The 20,514-nt window shown below is 34.5% G+C and overlaps 1 protein-coding gene across 1 annotated transcript in view; it reads right to left on the bottom strand.

Moving 5' to 3' along the window:
• Positions 1 to 7,613: 7,613 nt before the first annotated feature.
• IPO8 (importin 8) overlaps positions 7,614 to 20,514 on the bottom strand; it is a 178,016-nt gene continuing 165,115 nt past the window's right edge. Inside the window, exons 20-23 of the mRNA XM_074195331.1 lie at positions 19,382 to 19,587; positions 14,522 to 14,728; positions 12,808 to 12,924; positions 7,614 to 12,040 (exon numbers count right to left, since the gene is read on the bottom strand). Of these exons, the coding sequence (XP_074051432.1) occupies positions 11,949 to 12,040; positions 12,808 to 12,924; positions 14,522 to 14,728; positions 19,382 to 19,587 (622 nt within the window). The 3' untranslated portion in view covers positions 7,614 to 11,948. The remainder of the gene's footprint in view (positions 12,041 to 12,807; positions 12,925 to 14,521; positions 14,729 to 19,381; positions 19,588 to 20,514) is intronic.

The raw sequence follows: 20,514 nt of genomic DNA, 5'->3' as shown, positions 1-20,514 counted from the left end.
ACATACATATACACATACATGAACTAAGTTAAAAGAGTTATTTAAGTGATAAAAGGTCAAAGGATATGAACACATAGAGAAATCAAAGTTATCTAGTCATATGAAAAAATGCTCTATTGATTAAAGAAATGCAAATTAAAAGAACTCTGAGATACCATCTCAAACCTATGACATTGGCTAATGAGACAGAAAAGAAAAATGTCAAATCCTGGGAGGGATGTGGAAAAACTGAGACTTTAATGCACACCAGGGGAATTGTATACCTATCCAAGCATTCTGGAAAGCAATTCTGAAACTATGCCCAAAGGGTCAATAAAACCACGCACACTCTTTAACCAAGCAATAACACTAGGTTTATATCCCAAAGAGAAAAAATAAATAAAAAGGGAAGGGATTTCAATGTAAAAAATATCCATACCAATTCTTTTAATGGTGGAAATTGAGGGATGTTCATCAATTGTGGAATGGCTGATCAAGGTAAAATAAATGATTGAGATGAACTATTGTGCTGTAAGAAATAAAAAAACTGAAAAGACTTAAATGAACTGATGCAAAATGAAATGAGCAGAACCAAGAGAGCATTATATACAAGAACAGCAAAATTATATGATGACCATCATTATATGTGTTTTAGTACAGCACCAACTTTATGCATAACAATTATAAGCAATATAATAATCCAAGTTAATTCTGAAGGGCTTATGATAAAAAAAAAATGCTCAGCTCTGGAATCTGGAGGACCTGAGTTCAAATAATTACCTAGTTATGTGACCTTGGGCAAATCACTTAACCCCATTGCCTTGCAAAAAAAAAAAATGCTATCTATCTCCAGAGAAAGAACTGATAGAGTCTGAATGTAGACAAAAACACTTTTTCTTGGGGTGTATTTTTTGCCTGTGTTTTCTTTCACAACATGATCAAAATGAAAATGTGTTCCAAGACTATACATATATAACCTATATCAAATTGTTTGCCTTCTCAATGGGGGAGAGGGGAGGGAAGAGGTACGAGAGATTCAAGAAGGGAATTTGAAACTCAAAAAAAATGTTAAAAATTGTTTACACATGCAATTAGAGAAAATATTTTTAAATGAAAAGAATGAATTCACCACCAATAAAGAGAAAATTAAAACAACTGCTAATAAGCTATTTTGCCTAATCATATGCTGATAAATATGACATGGATGAGTACTTTCAAAAACTAGTTGTCCAAGTTAACAGGAGAAATAGAACACTTGAAGAGTCCCATTTTAAAAGAATTCAAACAAGTCATAAATAAGCTCTCTAAGAAAAAAAAAATCCCAGGACCAGATGAATTCACAAGTGAATTTTTTGAAGAACAATTAATTCTAATACCATAGAAAATATTTACAAAAAATAGACAAAAGGAATCCTGGAGTCAGGAGGACATTAGTTCAAATCCGGCCTCAGACACTTAATACATGCCTAGTTGTGTGACCTTAGGCAAGTCACAACCCCATTGCCTGGTAAAATCCAAAAAAAAAGAGAAATCATGAGGGATAGGATTTCAGAAAAGCCTGGAATGACTTGCATGAATTGATGCTGAATGAAATGAGCAGAAGTAGAAGAAAATTATATACATTAACAACAACATAGGGTGATGATCAAACCATAATGAACTTGTTCAATTCAGCAGAACAATAATGAAAGACAATATTGCTCATATCCACAGAAGGAACTTTGGAGTTCAAATGAAGACTTTATTATCTTTAAATTTTAAAAGTTGTAATGTTTTCTTTCTTCCATTTGGATTTGATTCTCCTCTCACATGATCAATATCGATTTATGATTTGCATAGTTATAGATGTACAGTCCATATCAGACAGCTTTCTTTCAGGAAGAGGGCAGAAGAAAGGGAGGGAGGGAGAAAAATTGAAAAACTCAAAACTTTTCAAAAAAAATGATTAGTAAAAACTTATCATTGCATGTCATTGGAAAAAATAAATGAATATTAAAAAACAAAAATACTAAAAAACAAATAAATGGAACTTTTCTCAAAAATGATAAGTATAAAACCCATCAGTAATAAATATCTGATATAGGGATAAACTAGAAGTCTTCCAAGTATGATCAGGGATGACAGTAAGGATACTTCTTATTATTATTATTATTATTATTATTATTATTATTATTATTATTTAATATTGTCCTAGAAACAAGATATGATAACAAGAGAAGAAAAAAATCGAAGGAACCAAAATAGGTAATGAGGAAACAAAACTATCATACTTTGAAGATGATGAAGAAACTAAAACATTAGTTAAACTAATAAACAACTTTAGCAAAGTTACAGGCTTTAAAAATAAACCTACCTAAATCATTAGCATTTCTATATGTTATCATCAAGTCCAACAGTAAGAGATAGAGAAATTTCATTTCAAATAACTGTAGACGGGGTGGAGAGGAGCTAAGATGGCAGAGAGGAGGCAGAAGTCGGATCAAACAGCAAATAATAGAAATAATCAGTAATTATATCCAAGAAAAATTATAATAATGAGACATCATACCAAAATTTATGAGATGGAGCAAAGGCAGCTTTGAAGAGAAACTTTATATCTCTAAATACCTATATGAATAAAATAAAGAGGAAGAATTCCTAGAAGCTTTCCCCCAGACCATTCTAAACAAATACCTTAAAATTATAACTCTAATTAAATTCTAGAGTGGTGGAACCCACAGAAAGTCTGGATGAAACAATTTTCTGCCCAAGACAACTTGGAAGATCTGCAGGAAGGATCTGTCTACCAGGGTTGAAAAGAGTTGCAGCACAGCCCATACCAGAGGGACCAGTTTCCAGATCTCTCAGTCCAAGGACTGCCAAGGACAACTTAGAAGGTCAGCAGGAAAACTATGCTGCATCAGAGTGAGTGTGTAGCCCAGGCCAGTGCAGGTCTCAGTACAGCCCAGAGCACAGTCCCGGAATATGAAGCAGAAGCTGGCCTGTGGAGCCACCTAGCAGCTACTTCCAGAGCACTTAGCCTATGGACAGTAAGGGGATTCAAGGGAGATCTCAGAGGTCTCTCCACTATCCCTGTGACAGGACTCTGTTGCTTTGCCCATACTCAGATCCAGGTTACAGCATGGAGCCACACACTGCCATGGTGGAGCAGGGACCCTCCTCACAGCTCCAGGGCAGAGGGGAATGCATGTGGTCATCCAGAGCAGAACACAGGGCAAGAGAGAAATCAGAACCTCTCATAAGTCCCTGAAGGGTGTATCCCTGAAAACAGCTGCAAAAACCCTCAAAAAATGGGGAAAGTGCTTCCTCCATCACGTGGAAGAGTTAACAAAGAGTTAAAGTCAAGTCATAGGCTGGGGAAATGAGAAAATGAAAGCAAAGAAATCCGACCATAGACAATTACTTTGGTCCCATGGAGGATAAAATAGAAATTGAGGAAATCAATCCACTAATCATCCCCTGAAAGAGATCCCAAAATAAAAATTCCCAAGAATATTTTAACCAAATTCTAGAACTCCTAAGTCAAGGAGAAAATATTACAAGCAACCATAAAGAAATAATTCAAATATCGTGGTGCTATAGTCAGGATTACACAGGATTTAGCAGCATCTACATTATGGGCTCTTTGGGCTTGGAATATGATATTCCAGAAGGCAATAGTGCTTGGATTACAACTGAGAATCAACTACCCAGAAAAACTGAACATCCCCTTTCAGGGGAAAAGATGGACATTCAATAAAACAGGTGACTTTCAAACTTTACTGTTGTACCAGAGCTAAACAGAAAGTACAGGACTCAGGTGAAGCACTGAGAGAGTGGACAGGAAGGACTAATTATGAGGGACTTAGGGGGCAGAGCCAAGATGGCCGCATGAAGGCAGCATTCCCCAACAACTCCAACCCCCCCAAAGCCCCCAAAAAACAAAGATGGTTCTAGCCAAAATTTAGAGGGGCAGAACCCACAGAAAGCCTGAGTGATACATTTTCCCAGTCCAAGATAACTTAGAAGTTCCGCAAGAAAGGTGTGCTTCACCAGGACCAGGGGTTGGAAAAAAAGCTGAGGCGTAGCCCAGCCCAGCAAAGCCCAGCCCAGTGCAGCCCAGAGATCACCCACAACAGCCTGAAGGGACAGTGAGAGAACTCTGCTGCACCTGGGTGAGTGCAGAGTGTGGAGCACTGGCCACAGAACCTGCAGCGAGAATCAGGAGAAAGCAGTCTGCACCCCCACAGATGTTTAAGGGAAGTCTGCATAGATTTCTCTGTTCTCCCTGGGGTAGGACTATGCTGTTTGCCTAAATTCAGATATTGCAGTTTGGGTTTCCATACTAAGATGAAAGGATACCTCCGTATAGTCCTAGGGCAGAGGGAAGTACGGGGGCCATCTACATATCAAAGCACAGGCAAGACAGCATAAGACCTTGGAGGTCCCAGTGGGGTGTTCCCCCCCAAAAAGAACCCCAAAGCCTTTGAAGTGCTGTAAATTAGTCTTAGGCTGAGGAAATGAGTAAACAACAGAAAAGAAGAATCTGAACATAAAGAATTACTTTAGACCCATGGAAGATCAAAACACATACTCAGATGATGACAAAATCGAAAATTCCATATCCAAAACCTCCAAGTGAAATAGAAAATGGGCTTAGACTGTGAATGCGCTCAAAAAAGACTTTGAAAAGCAATTAAGGGAGGTAAAGGAAAATTGGGAGGAGAAATAAGAGCAATGCAGAAAAATCATGAAAACCAAATCAAAAGCTTGGTGAAAGATATATAAAGAAGTACTGAAGAAAATAATATGTTAAAAACCAGTTTAGACCTAATGGAAAAAAGAAAACAAAAGGCAAATGAGGAGAATGCCTTAAAAAGCAGAATTGGCCAGCTGGAAAAGGGGAGATAAAAAAGCTCTCTGAAGAAAATAACTCCTTCAAATGCAAAATGAAACTAAAGGAAGCTGATGGCTTTGCAAGAAAGCAGGAAGAAATAAAACTCTTCCAAAAAAAGCCAAAAATTAGAAGAAAATGTGAAATATCTCATTTGGAAAAACAGCCAACCTTGAGAACAGATACAGAAGAAATAATTTGAAAATTATTGGACTATCTGAAAGCCACAACCAGGAGAAGAGCCTAGACTTTATTTTTGAAGAAATAATACAGCAAAATTGCCCTGAGATCCTAGAAGTGGAACTGGAAATTGACAGAATTCACCGGTCACCCCCTGAAAGGGATCCCAAAAGAAAAACTTCCAGGAATATTATAGCCAAATTCCAAAACTCCCAAATCAAAGAGAAAATTCTAAAAGCTGCCACAGACAATTCAACTACTGAGGCTACATAGTCAGGATTACACAGGATCTAGCAGCATCTACATTAAGGGCTTGGAGGGATTGGAATATGATATTCTAGAAGGCAAAGGATCTTGGCTTACAACCGAGAATAAACTACTCAGCAAAACCAAACATCCTCTTTCAGGGGAAAAGATGGTTTTTCTTTTTCTTTTTTTTTTTTAAGGTTTATTTTTTTTTTTTGCAAGGCAAATGGGGTTAAATGGCTTGCCCAAGGCCACAAAACTAGTTGATTATTAAGTGGATTTGAACCCAGGTACTCCTGACTCCAGGGCCGGTGCTTCATCCACTGTACCACCTAGCCATCCCGAAAAGATGGATTTTCAAAGAAACAGGGGACTTTCAAACTTTTCTAGTAAGATGACCAGAGCTGAACAGAAAGTTTGATCTCCAAGTACAGGGCACTGGTGACCCATAGAGAGAGTGGAAGAGAGGAACTATGAGGAACTTGATGCTGTTGAACTGTTTGTATTCCTGCATGGGAAGAAGATATTGATAACTCATATGAACTTTCTCATTTATAAGAGCTGTTAGAAGGAACATATATAGACAGGACATAGGAAGGAGCAGAATATAATGGTATGATGTGGTAAAGGGATGGAGTCAATGGGCAATGGGGGAAAGTACCTGGAGGAAGGAAAAGAAGATGAAGAAGAAGCTGAGAGATTTCATGTAAGAGTCAAGAAAAACCTTTTTTAATGGAGTGGAGGGGAGAAGGCAAGGGGGAGTGAGTGAGCCTTCATTCTCATCAGAAATGGCTCAGGGAGGAAATGACATACACACTTAATAGGGTGAGGAAATCTGTCTTGCCTAAACTCAGGGGGGAGGGAAGGGGGCAATAGGTGATAGAAGAGAGGGAAGATAGAGGGAGAGGGTACTCAGATGCAATACACTTTGGGACAGGGCCAGGAGAGAGAGAGAACAGAATAAATGAGAGAGGGGAGAAAAGAGTGGAGGAACAGCTAGTAATAGCAACTGAGGGAAAAATATTGAAGCAACTTCTCTGGTGGGGTTATGATAAACCAACTCACCCCAGAGACAGAGCCATTGAAATCTGAACACAGACTAAAGTACATTTTTTTCTCTCTCTATTCTTAGGATTTCCCATTTTCTTGGGGAGGGGGGTGTTTAATGTTTATTCTTATGTTTACTCTTATAATATTCAATTTACATCAATGTATAGCATGGAAACAATGTAGAGACTGTCAGACAGCCTTGGCGGGGGGGGGGGGGAATTGTAGAATTCAGAGCTGTGCAAAAAATGATGGGTACATATTACTATTGTATATAATTGGAAACAAAATGTTAAAATAAAAATTATGAGGGACTTAATGATGTTGAACTGCTTCAATTCCTGCATGGGAAGATGATATTGATAACTCATATGAACCTTCTCATTTATTAGAGCAGTTAGAAGGAGCATATTTAGACAAGACACAGGAGGGAGCTGAATATGAAGGTATAATATATTATAAAGATGGAATTAATGGGCGAAAAAGGAATGAACTGGGAGAAAGGGAAAGGAGAGATATAACGAGCCTATGATATTTCTCATAAAAAAAGGCAAGAAAAAGCTTTTACAAAGGAGTAGAAAGGGAGGAAGATGAGGGGGAATGAGTGGCTCAAAGAGGAAATAACACACACCTCAATTGGTTATGAAATCTATCTTATGGGGGGGAAAAAGGAGAGGAAAGGATGGGAGAAAGGGGATGGAGAGAAGAGGGGGTGTAGGTGATAGAAGAGAGGGAAGATCATGGGAGAGGGTAGTCAGATACAATACACTTTTGGGAAGGGACAGGGTGAAAAGAGAGAGAAAATAGAATAAATTGAGGTGAGGGGAAATAAAGTAGAGGAAAATACAGCTAGCAATAGCAACTGTGGAAAAAAATATTGAAGCAACTTCTCTGATGGATTGATGATCAAGAACATGATACATCCCAGAGACAGAGATAATGGTTATTTGAACACAGACTGAAGTATACTTTTTTCTCACTTTATTTTTCTTGAGGTTTCTCTATGTGGGGGAAGGAGTGATTGCTTACTTTTACAAGACTACTGTAGTAAAGTGAAAATAAATTAATAAATTTAAATAAATAAATAAAATAACTGCAGACAATGTAAAATACTTGGGGGTTTACCTATAAAGACAAACTTTGGAATTAAATGATTAGAACTGAAAAACACTTTTCACACAAATAAATTCAGATTGAAATAAATAAAAATGACAGTTTTTCCTAAATTTATTTACTTATTCAGAGCCCTATCAAAGTATCAAAAATTACTTTGTAGAACTAGAAAAAATCATGACAAAATATAAGTGGAAGAACAAAAAGATAAAGAATCTGAATAGAATTGTATTCTGGGAATACCTGATCTCAAACTGAATTATAAAGCAGTGATCATGAAAACAATATAGTACTGACTAAGAAATAGTGAGGTGGATCAGTAAATTAGATTAGGTAAACAATATACAGTGGTAAATGACTATAGTGTTTGATATACACAAAGATCCAAGCTTTGGGGATACAAAATGATTACTTGACAAAACTGCTGAGAAAACTGGCAGAAACTAAGTATAGACCAATATTTCACATCATTTAGCAAGATAGGATCAAAATGGGCACATGATTTAGGCATAAAAGGTGACACAATAAGCAAACATGCAACAGAGCATACAACAGTTTAGCTGTCAGACCTATGGATAAGGGAAATACTTAGGACAAAACAAGAGATAAAAATTATAAGTTATAAAATAGATGATTCTGATTGTATTAAATTAAAAAGATTTTGGACAAACAAGACCAATACAGCCAAGATTAGAAGGAAAATAGAGGGGCAGCTAGGTGTTGCAGTGGATATAGCACCAGCACTGAAATCAGGAAGATCTGAGTTCAAATTCTACCTTTGACACTTAATACTTGCTTAGATGCATGACCTTGGGCAAGTCATTTAAACTCACTGCCTTGCAAGAATGAAAAAAAAATTAAAAATTAAAACAAGGAAAGCAGAAAACTAGGGGAGAAAAATTTTACCCCAAGTATCTCTGATAAAGACCTCATTTCTCAAATACATAGAGAACTGAATCAAATTTATAAGAATACAACTAATTCCCCAATTGATAAATGGTCATATGATAGCTTTTAGAGGAAGAACTCAAAGCTATCTATGTTGATCTGAAACAATCTAAATCAGTAGTGATTGGGGAAACACAAATTTAAACAACTCTAAGGCATAACCCCACACCTGTCAGACTGGCTAATATGATAGAAACAAATGATAAATATTGGAGGGAAAGAGGGAAAATTGGAACCATGAACTGATCCAACCATTCTGAAGAATAAATTGCAACTATGACCAAACTTTGTAAAATCCTCTGACTCACTAATAAGTCTGTATCTCAAAGGAAAAGGTTGGCCTCAGACATTTACTAATTACCTAGCTGTGTGACCTTGCACATGTCACTTCACCCCATTGCCTTGCAAAAACCTAAAAAAAAATAGGAAAAGGTTCTATTTATATAAAAATATTTATAGCAACTCTTTTTGTGGTGGAAAATCATTAGAAACTGAGGAGATGTTCATCAATTGGGGATCAGCTAAACGAGTTGTTACTTATGATTGAAATGCATTACCATTATACTATAAGAAATAAGAAGCAGTACCATTATATATAATTGGAAAAAAATATTTATACAATTATAAAAAAAAGAAAGAGGAAAAGATTCAGCAGCTTGGTTGTGCAGTTGTAACCTAAATAAATAATTTTTCTCTGAAAAAAAAAAAAGAAATGAGAAATAGGATGCTTTCAGAAAAACCTAGACTTATATGAACTTACGCAGAGTGAAGTGAATAGAATCAGAACATAGTGCAGAATAATAACAATATCATATGATGATCAATTGTGAATGACTTAGCTATGTTCAGCCTTACAATGATCAAAGACAATTCCAAAGGGCTCATGATGAAAAATTCTATCCACTACAGAAAAAGAACTGATTGAGCCTGAATGTAAATTGAAGCATACTGCTTTTTACTTTCTTTATTTTCCTGTGTTTGGTTTTTTATGGGGGTGGAGAGATTGTGTTTTCTTTCACAATATGACCACTATAGAAACATGTTTTGCATAATTATATATATAAAATCTTTATCAAATTGCTTGCTACTTCAAAGAATGGCCAGGGAAAGGAAAAGAGGGAGAGAATTTGAAGCTTGACATTTAAAAATAAAAAATAATGTTAAAAATTGTTTTTACATGTAACTGGAAAATTTACAAATTTAGAAAAGTTTAGAAATTTAGAAATAAGCTTATGATAACTGACCCTTTTAAAGTACTTTAAAGTTTGCAAAACACTTTACATATTTTCTCATTTTAACCTCACAGTATCCCTTTAACACAGGTCTTACAATTATATATTCATTTTTAGGTATGTAAATTGGGGTGTCTGAAAGATTAAGTTATATGCTCATAGCTGGTGAGAGTCAGAAGCAGAATTTGAATTTGAATTCTTTCTAATCTTTAGGCCAACACTATTATCCCCAAAGGTATGCTTACAGAAAAACAAGACAGCACTTCATAGGTTGATGGACTTTTGAAAACCTACATCTTCACATTCAAGAAAATGCTTCATGTAGAAAAAGATTTCTGGTTATCAGCCTCCATTTTATTTTACAGTACATTCATAGGGCTGCATTTCCAAAGATAATCAGATGACATTGTAGAGCTACTGGTATCTAAATTCTACAACTACCCTGTCTTCAAAAACAAGACCAGGTGATGCACATGTATACATCCCCCCTTTACCAAAGTATAGACAAAATATGGCATAAGAAAATTCAAAAATCTCTTGCCTTTTCTGATAATTTCTGAAGTCATATTTATATTAAAAGAGAACTATATTATTGGAAGTGAATAGAACGGAGGAAATAAATCAGAGCACAATAAGAAATCCTTAAAAATATCACTAGTGGAATTCCCTTTTAAATAATCAAAATAATTTACGTTTATTTCTTGCGAGTAGAAACATTTGCTTTAACCACTTGAAAAGAGAAGGGATGAGAACATAAGAAGGTCATTAAATTCTTTGTATATTACTCTCAAGACATTTCTGTCTAAGATTATAGAATGAAATACAGTAAAAAATTAAAATGATAAAAAGGTTGTATTCAAAAGTTATAGCGATCCAAAGAAAATATCCTCAGTAAGTGAGGGATGGGAAAGCAAATGTTTCACATAGACAGAAAACACTTCTTCCATATAAAGAAGCAAATACAACTAGAATTCATATTGAGATGCTAAATTCCATTTCAATGAGTGAAAAATTTCACAGTATTATCCAGAACTAAATGATGTTAGAAACAGAAAAATGTTCTGTAGCCTATAGCATCTAGAAAAACTACTAAGGATATAAGGCCCACTTGTACTTTTCTCTATGGGATATCCATACATTAAAACAAAAGGATATTCTTATATTGACCAATATAGCCAACTCTAGAAAAATATTAACATATATATAAGGAGGTTACAGAAAACTAGCTGACATCTGGGACCATGTGGGCTTAAAAAATTGGGATTAAGAGGAGTGAGGAAAGGAAATGTGGAAAAAGAGAACAGGAGAGAAAATTTAGATGTTTTTCTGGCTTTTTTTTTAAAGTAAAAAGTTGTTCCAAAATGATTTGAACCCTACTGCTCTCATAATAAAACTGGAATGATAATGGACTTTTTAAAAAGAAATGCCTCATATCCAGAAAAATAGTATGCCCAAATAGCATACATTTCTTCTGGGATTTCAATATCCTTTAAATAGAATAATGAATTAATATAATTAAAACCACGTGACTAAATATACACAGCTTCTTTACTTTTCACAACACCCACTGATAGGTATTATTACTTTTTGCCAGGAAAATGTTGAGTCTTGAAGCTACTAAAATAATTCTCAGATTGACTGTTCCTGAGAGAAAAAGCTTAACCATTTGAAGCAGAAAAGGATTGGGGGGAGAGGGGAGTGTAGAGGAAATTGTGCAACATTCTTCAAAAAGAAACATATAAAATTTTCCACAAATGAAACTTTTATCAGTGCCATGAATATTTTACAAATCCTGAAGAAATTTCCCAGAGACATTTCTGAGGAAGGCAGCAATTATGTTTTTGAAACCAGAGTGAATTATAACTAAACATCAAACAATAAATTCATGTAGTAAAATGCAGAATGGGAAAACACATAACCAAGTCTTACAGTATATACTTAAAAAACTACAACGCACTCCATTTTTTTTTTTGCAGGCAATCCATGTACAACAGAAGGCACTGTTATCCAGATACAAATCAACCAATTCTACGTGGCAAAAACCTGAGAAGTGCAATTCGATTCAAACCCACCATAGTCAATCATCCTTTGGAGTATAAAGTTGGTTTTTTAAGTCCAACATTTTTCTTTTTAAAAATTTCATACATTACTGTGGCTGTTTAAAAATAATAGAAGCAGGGCAAGGAGATAATAGTGCTGCTTAAGGAAACTGGTAAAGCAAGACACTTAAAAGGAAAACTCCCCCCATTTCTTCCCCTTAACCCTCAAAAGTCAATAACCACTGTGAAATAAAATCTAATGATGAAATTCAGTCTTTGTATTTCTTTTCTTCAATTGTTGCTAGGTACAGTCCCAAAGTTAAATGCTGAAAGGATGCCTTTATTATCAAAGGTGAAGGATCCTTGTTCAATCTTCTTTGTCTCTAGAGTTGACAAAAAAAAAGTTAAAAACAAAGTTGCAAAAAATGAAAATAAAGTCCAAATACCCCCTCTTCTTTTTTAAATAGAACTCTTTTTAGTAAATAAATTATTTTTAGATTAATAGAAAATTTCCTAATTCTATAGCCTAAATTCATATTTTCTTTCCTTTTTTTTTTTTTGCAAGGCAAATGGCATTAAGTGGTTTGCCCAAGGCCACACAGCTAGGTAATTATTAAGTGTCTGAGACCGGATTTGAACCCAGGTACTCCTAACTCCAGGGCCGGTGCTTTATCCACTGCACCACCTAGCTGCCCCAATTCATATTTTCTGATGTTCCAAATGTTGAAAAAGCATGTTTGCATCTCAACTTTCATGTTTTTAATTGTAAAATATTGTAGTGAATACTAGTACCTATTACTAACATTTTAGAATTATACTTCAATAATTTATATATAAATTATACTTTAATAATTTATATAATATATATGTATGTATGTTTGTATATATATCTCCCCAGCTCAAACATCTACTTCTCAAAAAAAACCCCAAAAATTAAACACTAAGAATTTAACTATATTCTTATATGATAAGATCCTGAACTTAAGAGTAACAAAAGTACTCTATTAACAAATATATACTTCTAGAAATAACTTGTTACGCACCTACTTCAGATTCAATAAATTTTATTCACAAAATAGAAGGCAAATTCTTTTTCCAAATCAGAATCAATCAGTCCACCACTAATCCTAAAAATGAGTAATCAACTGACCTGCAACATTTCTCCGGTGTTCTGCCAATGTGTAAATTTCCTGTAATGCTTTCTTCTGTTCTTCACTGAGTGGTGCCATCAACAAATAGTACCAGGCAGCATCCCGTTGCTGCACATCTATGAAATGAAGATGGAACAGAGAAGGAGACTCAACCCCCAAAACAAAGTGACAAATTATATAACTACCAAATATTATTTTATGATTATAGCACCATGAAAAAAATGTTAGGAAATGTCCTAAAAAGTAGTTAAAAGATGCTAAACAGCTACATGTTGGTAGTAGTCAAGTAAATAATAAACCATTAAGTACTTTTTAAGTGACTAATCCATACCCCAATTGACAAGGGATTAAAGATTATGACTTCTCCTCCCTTTGTTGAGTCTACTTTTTGGTCTCTTAAAGGGCAATGTTTTCCAAAGATTTAGTGCTTAAGTCTTTTGTTCTTCTCTCTATATTTATACTCACCTACAAAGAACTTACACACAAAGCTTCAATCTTACTCTCTACATAAAATAATTTGTAAATCTAAATTTCCACCCCAAATCTCTAGTCTCATTGCCTCTAAATGCTTTTCCAATTAAATGCTCTTACATTATCTCAAACCCAATTTACCCACATTTGAGTTTTAGTCAATGTAGTCAATTTATTCTTTATTTTTGTCTATAATACCATTACTCTTTCAATCACCTATTCTCAAATAACTGGGGTCATTTTAGACTCTTCCTTCTCCTTTGGATTCCATACCTAATTAATAACTACTGTTCTTTATCTGTAGTGTTTCTTATTTCACAGTTCTGTACTTGATTAATCAATCAACTAGCATTTATTATATGCTATTATGGAACAGATACAGTGCTAAGCATTGATGACACACACACAAAAAATATTTCCTACACTGAAGCTCACATTCTTTTTTTTTTTCGAAGCTCACATTCTAATGAAGCAAACGGTATGTAAAGAATTATACACATAGAAGATACACACACACACACACACACACACACACACACACACACACACACAGTATATAAGGAAGTTAAATCTTAGAAGAAAAGTACTAGCAATGAGGACCAGGAAAGGCCTCTTCCATTAGGGGGATTTAAGCTAAGTTTGGATGGAGGTCAGGAAATTGAAGATGTGGAGACAAGGGAGAACATTCTCAGCACAAGGAATGGCCACAGAAAAGTCTGGGAGACAGTGTCATATCTGAGGAGCAAAGAAACCAGTATCATTGGAATTTAGAATATATAGAATAGTATAAAGGGAAGAAGAGTATAAAAGGACTGAAAAGGCAGGAGAGGGCCAGCTTGTAAAGGCCTTTAAATACCAAATACAGCATTTTATATTTGATCTTGGAGAAAACAGTGAATTACTGGATATAATACTGAGTTTTAGTAAAATTATAACACCAAATAAGCCAAGATTATGTGATTATGGACTCAAATTTCGAACTTCATAATTAAAAAAAGAATCACCTAGAATTCCTAGAATTTTACTAGGTCCCTTTAAAAATCCAAAATATTTTTCTAGAAATATTTTGAAAAGCTACAAGTTGTAAAGAATCAAATGCTCCTTGAGAATTGCACTATGTGTATAAATGTTCTATACAATGTTTACCATCTAATGGTAAACTATCACAAAATATCTTTGAGAAAATTAAATTAAAAATTAATGTGCATTATTTTGCTAATGATTCAAGACATGCAGACATACTTAATAGAGCCTGTGTAAAAAACTGATATTCATCCACACTATCTTCAAGATCAAGTGGAGTGCTGAATCCTTCAAGAGCAGTTTCTTCCAAAACATCTTCATCCCAATCATCATCATCTTCTTCCTCATCTTCATCTCCTCCTCCATTATTCTCATGCATTGCTTGACTATTCTCATTTGTGTCTTCTTCATCACTTGGAATTTCCTCTGTAAATTCATGAGCATTTAAAATAAAATTTGCCCCAAATAAATGCAAAACAAACTGAATAATGTAATAATAACAATAATAATAATTAAGATTTATATAATACTTTTAAGTATGTAAAACACTTTATGTATTATCTCACTTGAACCAAATAACAATTTCAATAAATCAAACCCAGTAGTCACTATTCCATAAGGGTTTATAATAAAAATAACAAAAACAATTTTCAAGGAATGGTAATGAGAAAAGCATCATACAGTTTGTTAAAAAATGTACACTTGAAATTATATAATTAATCTCTTAAGCTAATTTTTAAAATAACTTTTTCTTCTTCCCCCAGATAGTTTCCATAAATTCCTAAATCAGTAATCTATCTAGATGATGTTTCTACTTTAATTTTCTGAACCGCTTCCTCATACTAATTATCACAGTTTCCTTTTCAAAAGAGATTCTTTAATGAACTTCATTTGCCTTAAAAGAACCAAGAAATTCTTGTGTTGGGTACTTTTAAGTAACCCCATTTTTAACAGCATGCTATTTAACAACTACCTAAGTTGTTCATGAATTGCCTAAAAATATTCAAATTAGGAGTTCACTACTGTTATTAGAATGGTGAAAACACAAAAATGCAAAGAAAATACAGTTATCTTTGCATGGGTTGAAAAGTTAAAAGCTGAATTGCATGATACCAAGTATTGGTTTCTCTTTTCAGTATCAGTCTTTACCTAGCAGTTAGACTAGTACTGTAATTAATAGGAAAATAGCACTTTAATCTCAACTTTCCCTAAGGTATATAAAATACATACATGCAGTAAATGAACAACATGGACTATTGGGGAAAAAACGTCCCACAATGAGAAAAAACCTGGTGATAACCCAAGTTTCAAAGAACCAATACCATGATATTTAATAAACTTAAGGTAATTTTTGATGTAAAAAATTCAACCAAAATAAGCTTGGGACAAATAGGTGAAAAATATGACACAGACACTAGAAGGTTTACAGTCAGAAACTTCAACTATTATTTCTATTATCTAAGAATAAAAAATTAAGAAAAAAGTTTAAAAAATTAATTTCCTACTCCTACTACATGTTATAGTGGCTATAGACAAAGTGAATTGAAAAGAAATTTAAAAAGTCAGAGAACTGTAAACTGCATTAAAAATAGCATTCTCTAGCTTTTAAAGACTTGCAATATTACTAAACTCAAAATATACTTTAAAGTAAAACTACATGACTACAAAATCATTAGCAAGCTTAGGAAAATTATCCAATTAATATGTTTATTATGCACCTATTTTAAATCAGGCACTATGGTAATTACTGGGAAACAGGGAAACAACAAAAATTAAATACTGACTTCAAGGAGTTTATATTCTATCAGAGGGAAAAAGACTTTTGAGGAGAAACATATATGTGTAGTTAACAAAGCCCTTTTTTTGCATATGCAAGGTAAATTTAAAAAAACTTCCTTTAGGTAGGAGTACTTGAACTGAGATTTGAAGGGAGTTGGGATTCTAAAAAAGTGATAATAAAGGAGAGCATTCCAGGCATGAAGGACAGCTTGGGCCAAGGTACAGAGCCAGTAATGGAAATGAGTTCCTAAGTGATTTTTACAGAATTCAAAGTTGGTTTAGTGGGGCAGGGAGATGAGAAGGGGATTAAGCACCCGTGGAGAGAGGGGAGTCAGCACAAATGATGGTAGGGGAGGAGGAACAGGGAAGTAAGAGTCAAAGGAGGAACATATTAAGATGGGACTAGCCACCTGGGAACCTGTTTGGAGGCAAGAAGAAGGTGGGTATAATGGGAATGGAGACATGTGGGATTCAGACATACAGGATAGGTAAACAGGACAGAAAGGCATTTCTATGCTGGAAATTTCAAGGCAAACCCAGATCCAGGGACAGACTCTCTCTGTCTCTCTCTCTCTCTCTCTCTCTCGTGCTCATTTGTTCTGCTTTCACGTGAAGAGATATTTTTTAAAGGTTATTTTGGAGTTATATAGGGGAAGGCATAGAGAACTGAGTCGAAGGGAAGAAGTTGAGAGAAAATACATAGTACAGTGTGCAGTGAACATACTTGCTTTTTTGGAATGCAATTTTCGTTCAGAATTCCTTATGTTTTTACATAAAGCAAGAACTGTTTATGACAATTAGCAAATAGACTAGACTGGAATGTAGAATGTATGAAGGGAAGGCAAAAATCAAGTACAAAAGATAGGTTGTATTCCTGGCGCCATCTTGGTTCCCGGTAAGACTCACTCTTCAGCCTTACACTTTTTGCCTGAAGGTTTTTATCTCTCTTTAATTCATCCTTCACACAGTTATCAGAGTAATAGCCCTCAAGCACAGGTTTAACGATGTTAGTTCAAAGAGTTTCTGTTACTTAGTTTTACTTCTAGCATCAAAAATAGTTTTTTCTATTTGGCATAAAACTTTCAGTCCCATTGAAACCTAGTTGATGGTATCAGAACACAGACTGAAACATATTTTTTCCCTTTTCGTTTACTTTATTTCTCATGAGGTTTTTTTATTTTTGTGGGGGAGGATTGTAGCATAGAATCAAGTTGTTGCTTGTCCTTCATTCTCAAAGATGACCATGACATCAAGAAGGTGATGCCATGACATGCATGAGAATTGAATTTGAGTGAAGTGGGGCTGTGCTAAGTCACCAGGCCTCACTTTTTATTTCAGAGACATCTGGGTCCAGTGACCAGATATGAAGATGGCTGGAGATGGCCCTGGATGTGAGGCAATCAGGGTCAAGTGACTAGATCAAGGTCACACAGCTATTAAATGTCAAGTGTCTGAGGTCAAATTAGAACTCAGATCCTATCCTACAATCCTATTTCCTCTTAAACAAGAATATTTTAGTAATGTGTAAATAAATTAATGAAAAATAAAAGGATGAATATTGAAAAAAAATTACCAAAAAAAAGTGTAAAGTCACAGATCTAGGTATAGAAAAGGACCTGACCCTGAGTGGTAGCCATATGACTGGAAAGATAGGGACAAACATAACAGATGATGCAGAGGAAGAATCAGTAAGACTTGGCAACTGAATGGTCATGAAACATGAAGGAAAGGGAAGAAAGGTGATGATTACTCTAAAGTTGTGGACCTGGGTGACTGGAAGAATGATGTACCCTTAATAGAAATAGGGAATTTAAGAAGAGGGTGAGTGTGGAACAAGCAAATCAGATGAAATAGAGATATGGTGTTTTTAAGAGGTGAAGTGTGCCCACAGATGCCTAGTTATCTGTGCCTCATAAGCAGATATCATTTGAATTTAAGTATAGATTAAACTAGGAGCACATTAATTCTTCGAATTAAAACAATAAAGATATGGTCTGTTTTCTGTAATGACACTGATCATTCACAACAAGGAAAAGAAACAGGGATACTCCTAAAGAGCAAGCTCCAGAACACAGTGATGCTTTCTGTGTGACAAAAAGGTACCCTCATCCCCAGTGAGTACAATGTTGCCATTATTTCTCAATCTTCTACCCAACTTTAAGGGTGTAGCCCAATATAGATAGCTCTTATGTCTCACAAAAGAAAATATAATAAGAATGGAAGGTCAACTTATTTTGGATTAATGTGTCACTCTATGACAATAAGCACAAAATCTCTAACTTATAGAATGAGGAGATCAGACTGATCTCTAAAATCTCTTCCAATTATAAAATTCTGGGATGAAACTTTAGGGAGAGTCGAATATCATTATCTTAGAGAAGGAACTATTCAATGTCAGAATTAAGGTGTGCCTTTAAATGTTTTCTTAAAAATGAGTCCTAAAAAACTGATTCAGTAGTACAATTAGACTTGTTCTTTATCTTTTTATATTTATAATGATCTATTTCTATTGGCTCAAGGAACTAATTTTTCTCTTTTTAAATTTACTATATTTTCCCAAGTACTTATTCTAAATCCATTATAATTTGAACCCAAATTCAAAATACACTAAGATAATAACTTTAATGAAATCCATTTATCATGTGTGAAGGAGAAGGCTAATTAATGTACATGAAAAAAAAATCAGGCATCTCTACTTACTGCCATATTGATGCTTTTGTTTGAAATCTAAAGGTTTGTCATCTCCAAGGACAACAGTATATTAAAACAATCCAATTTGCAATATGTTGATTTTGCTATTTAAAAAAATTATAAAATTTTCTGATAATTTAACAATATCCAATAAAAATGAACTAGATAAAAAAATCTATTTTTAAATAAATGTTATAAAACTCAATGAGATACAATTAATGTTAAGAAAGCCATTTGACTGTTAACAAAGGTTCAAGAGGTTAAAGGAAATTCACTTTAAGGTACCAAGTAGATTAAAATTAATATTGCAAGAAAATAAATTGTAGTAATAGGGTGGTTAGAGGAAATATGGAAGAATGACTAAGGGAACCAGCCTTGAATTTGGGAAGAACTGGGTAGAAATTCCATCTCTGTCCCATAATGGCTCTGTGGCTCTGTAAAGTTGCTTAACTTTTCAGTGCCCTGCACAATAACACTCTTAAGTCACAGGAAAAAAGTAATCAACATATACTGGAGAGGGGAGTTTCATCACCTATATAAAATGAATCAAAAAGTCCAACCAAAAAACAAAAATGCAGACAATCCTACAGTAGAATCAAAGGACTTTACCATTCTCTTCTGCATCTGTCTTTTCCTCTTTAGAATGATCTCTTTGGTCTGTAAGTTGTCTAGTAGTACAGACTTGTTTGAGGCCCAAAAAAAGGAAAAGGATTGAAGGGACAATTTGTCCAGCCACAGCATCTACTGCAGGAGGTCGATTTTGTAAATCCAGTAAGATGCTCAGTCCTATTATACACATCTTCCGGTCATGATGCCTAAAAATAAACAAAATGATGGAATTAGCAATGATTTATAAAAAAAATCCCTAAAAATCCTATTATAAAAAAAATTCATGAATGAGGAAAAAAAGTCAGTTTTAAGCAATGCTTCACTTACAAAATTGCCTCAAATTATATAATAAATATGTTCCTTAAAAACCTGCATGTAATTCAAAGTTCTGTAAACTGAGCCAAAGAAGTTCATTATTAAAAAAAAAAACTTGCACCAAATCCTTTAATAATAGCAATACTCACCATGGAAACAATGTAAAGACTAACAGAGTGTCTTCTGTGGGGGGTGGGAGGAGCGGAGCAAGAGTAGGGGAAAAATTGTAAAACTCAAAAATAAATAAAATCTTAAAAAAATTAATACTCACTTCATAAATAATTTGTATTTTAGTACAGCAAATTCTCTTAAAGTCAGCATACCTCTATTTGATGTAATAAAATTTAAATGTAATAAAATATTTAGATAGTCTGCTGGAATTTGTTATAAAATATTACTGATCTACATACAACCCAATCACACATTGCCCTGTATTTAATCTAAACACTTCAAGTTGTTGCTTGTCCTTCATTCTCAAAGATGACCATGACATCAAGAAGGTGATGCCATGACATGCATGAGAATTGGATTTGAGTGAAATGGGGCTGTGCTAAGTCACCAGGCCTCACTTTTTATTTCAGAGACATCTGGGTCCAGGGACCAGATATGAAGATGGCTGGAGATGGCCCTGGATGTGAGGCAATCAGGGTCAAATGACTAGATCAAGGTCACACAGCTATTAAATGTCAAGTGTCTGAGGTCAAATTAGAATTCAGATCCTATTGACTTCAGGGTCAGTGCACCACTACATCAACTTAACTCATTCTATCACTTTGGTGATAATATGGTACTGAGCACACTGCAAAAAGCCTATAGCA

The sequence above is a fragment of the Macrotis lagotis genome, chromosome 7 (assembly GCF_037893015.1).
Source record: "Macrotis lagotis isolate mMagLag1 chromosome 7, bilby.v1.9.chrom.fasta, whole genome shotgun sequence".
In the NCBI taxonomy this organism is placed as follows: domain Eukaryota; kingdom Metazoa; phylum Chordata; class Mammalia; order Peramelemorphia; family Peramelidae; genus Macrotis; species Macrotis lagotis.
Note: the sequence above shows the minus strand (reverse complement) of the source record. Positions and strands in the feature narration are given on the sequence as shown.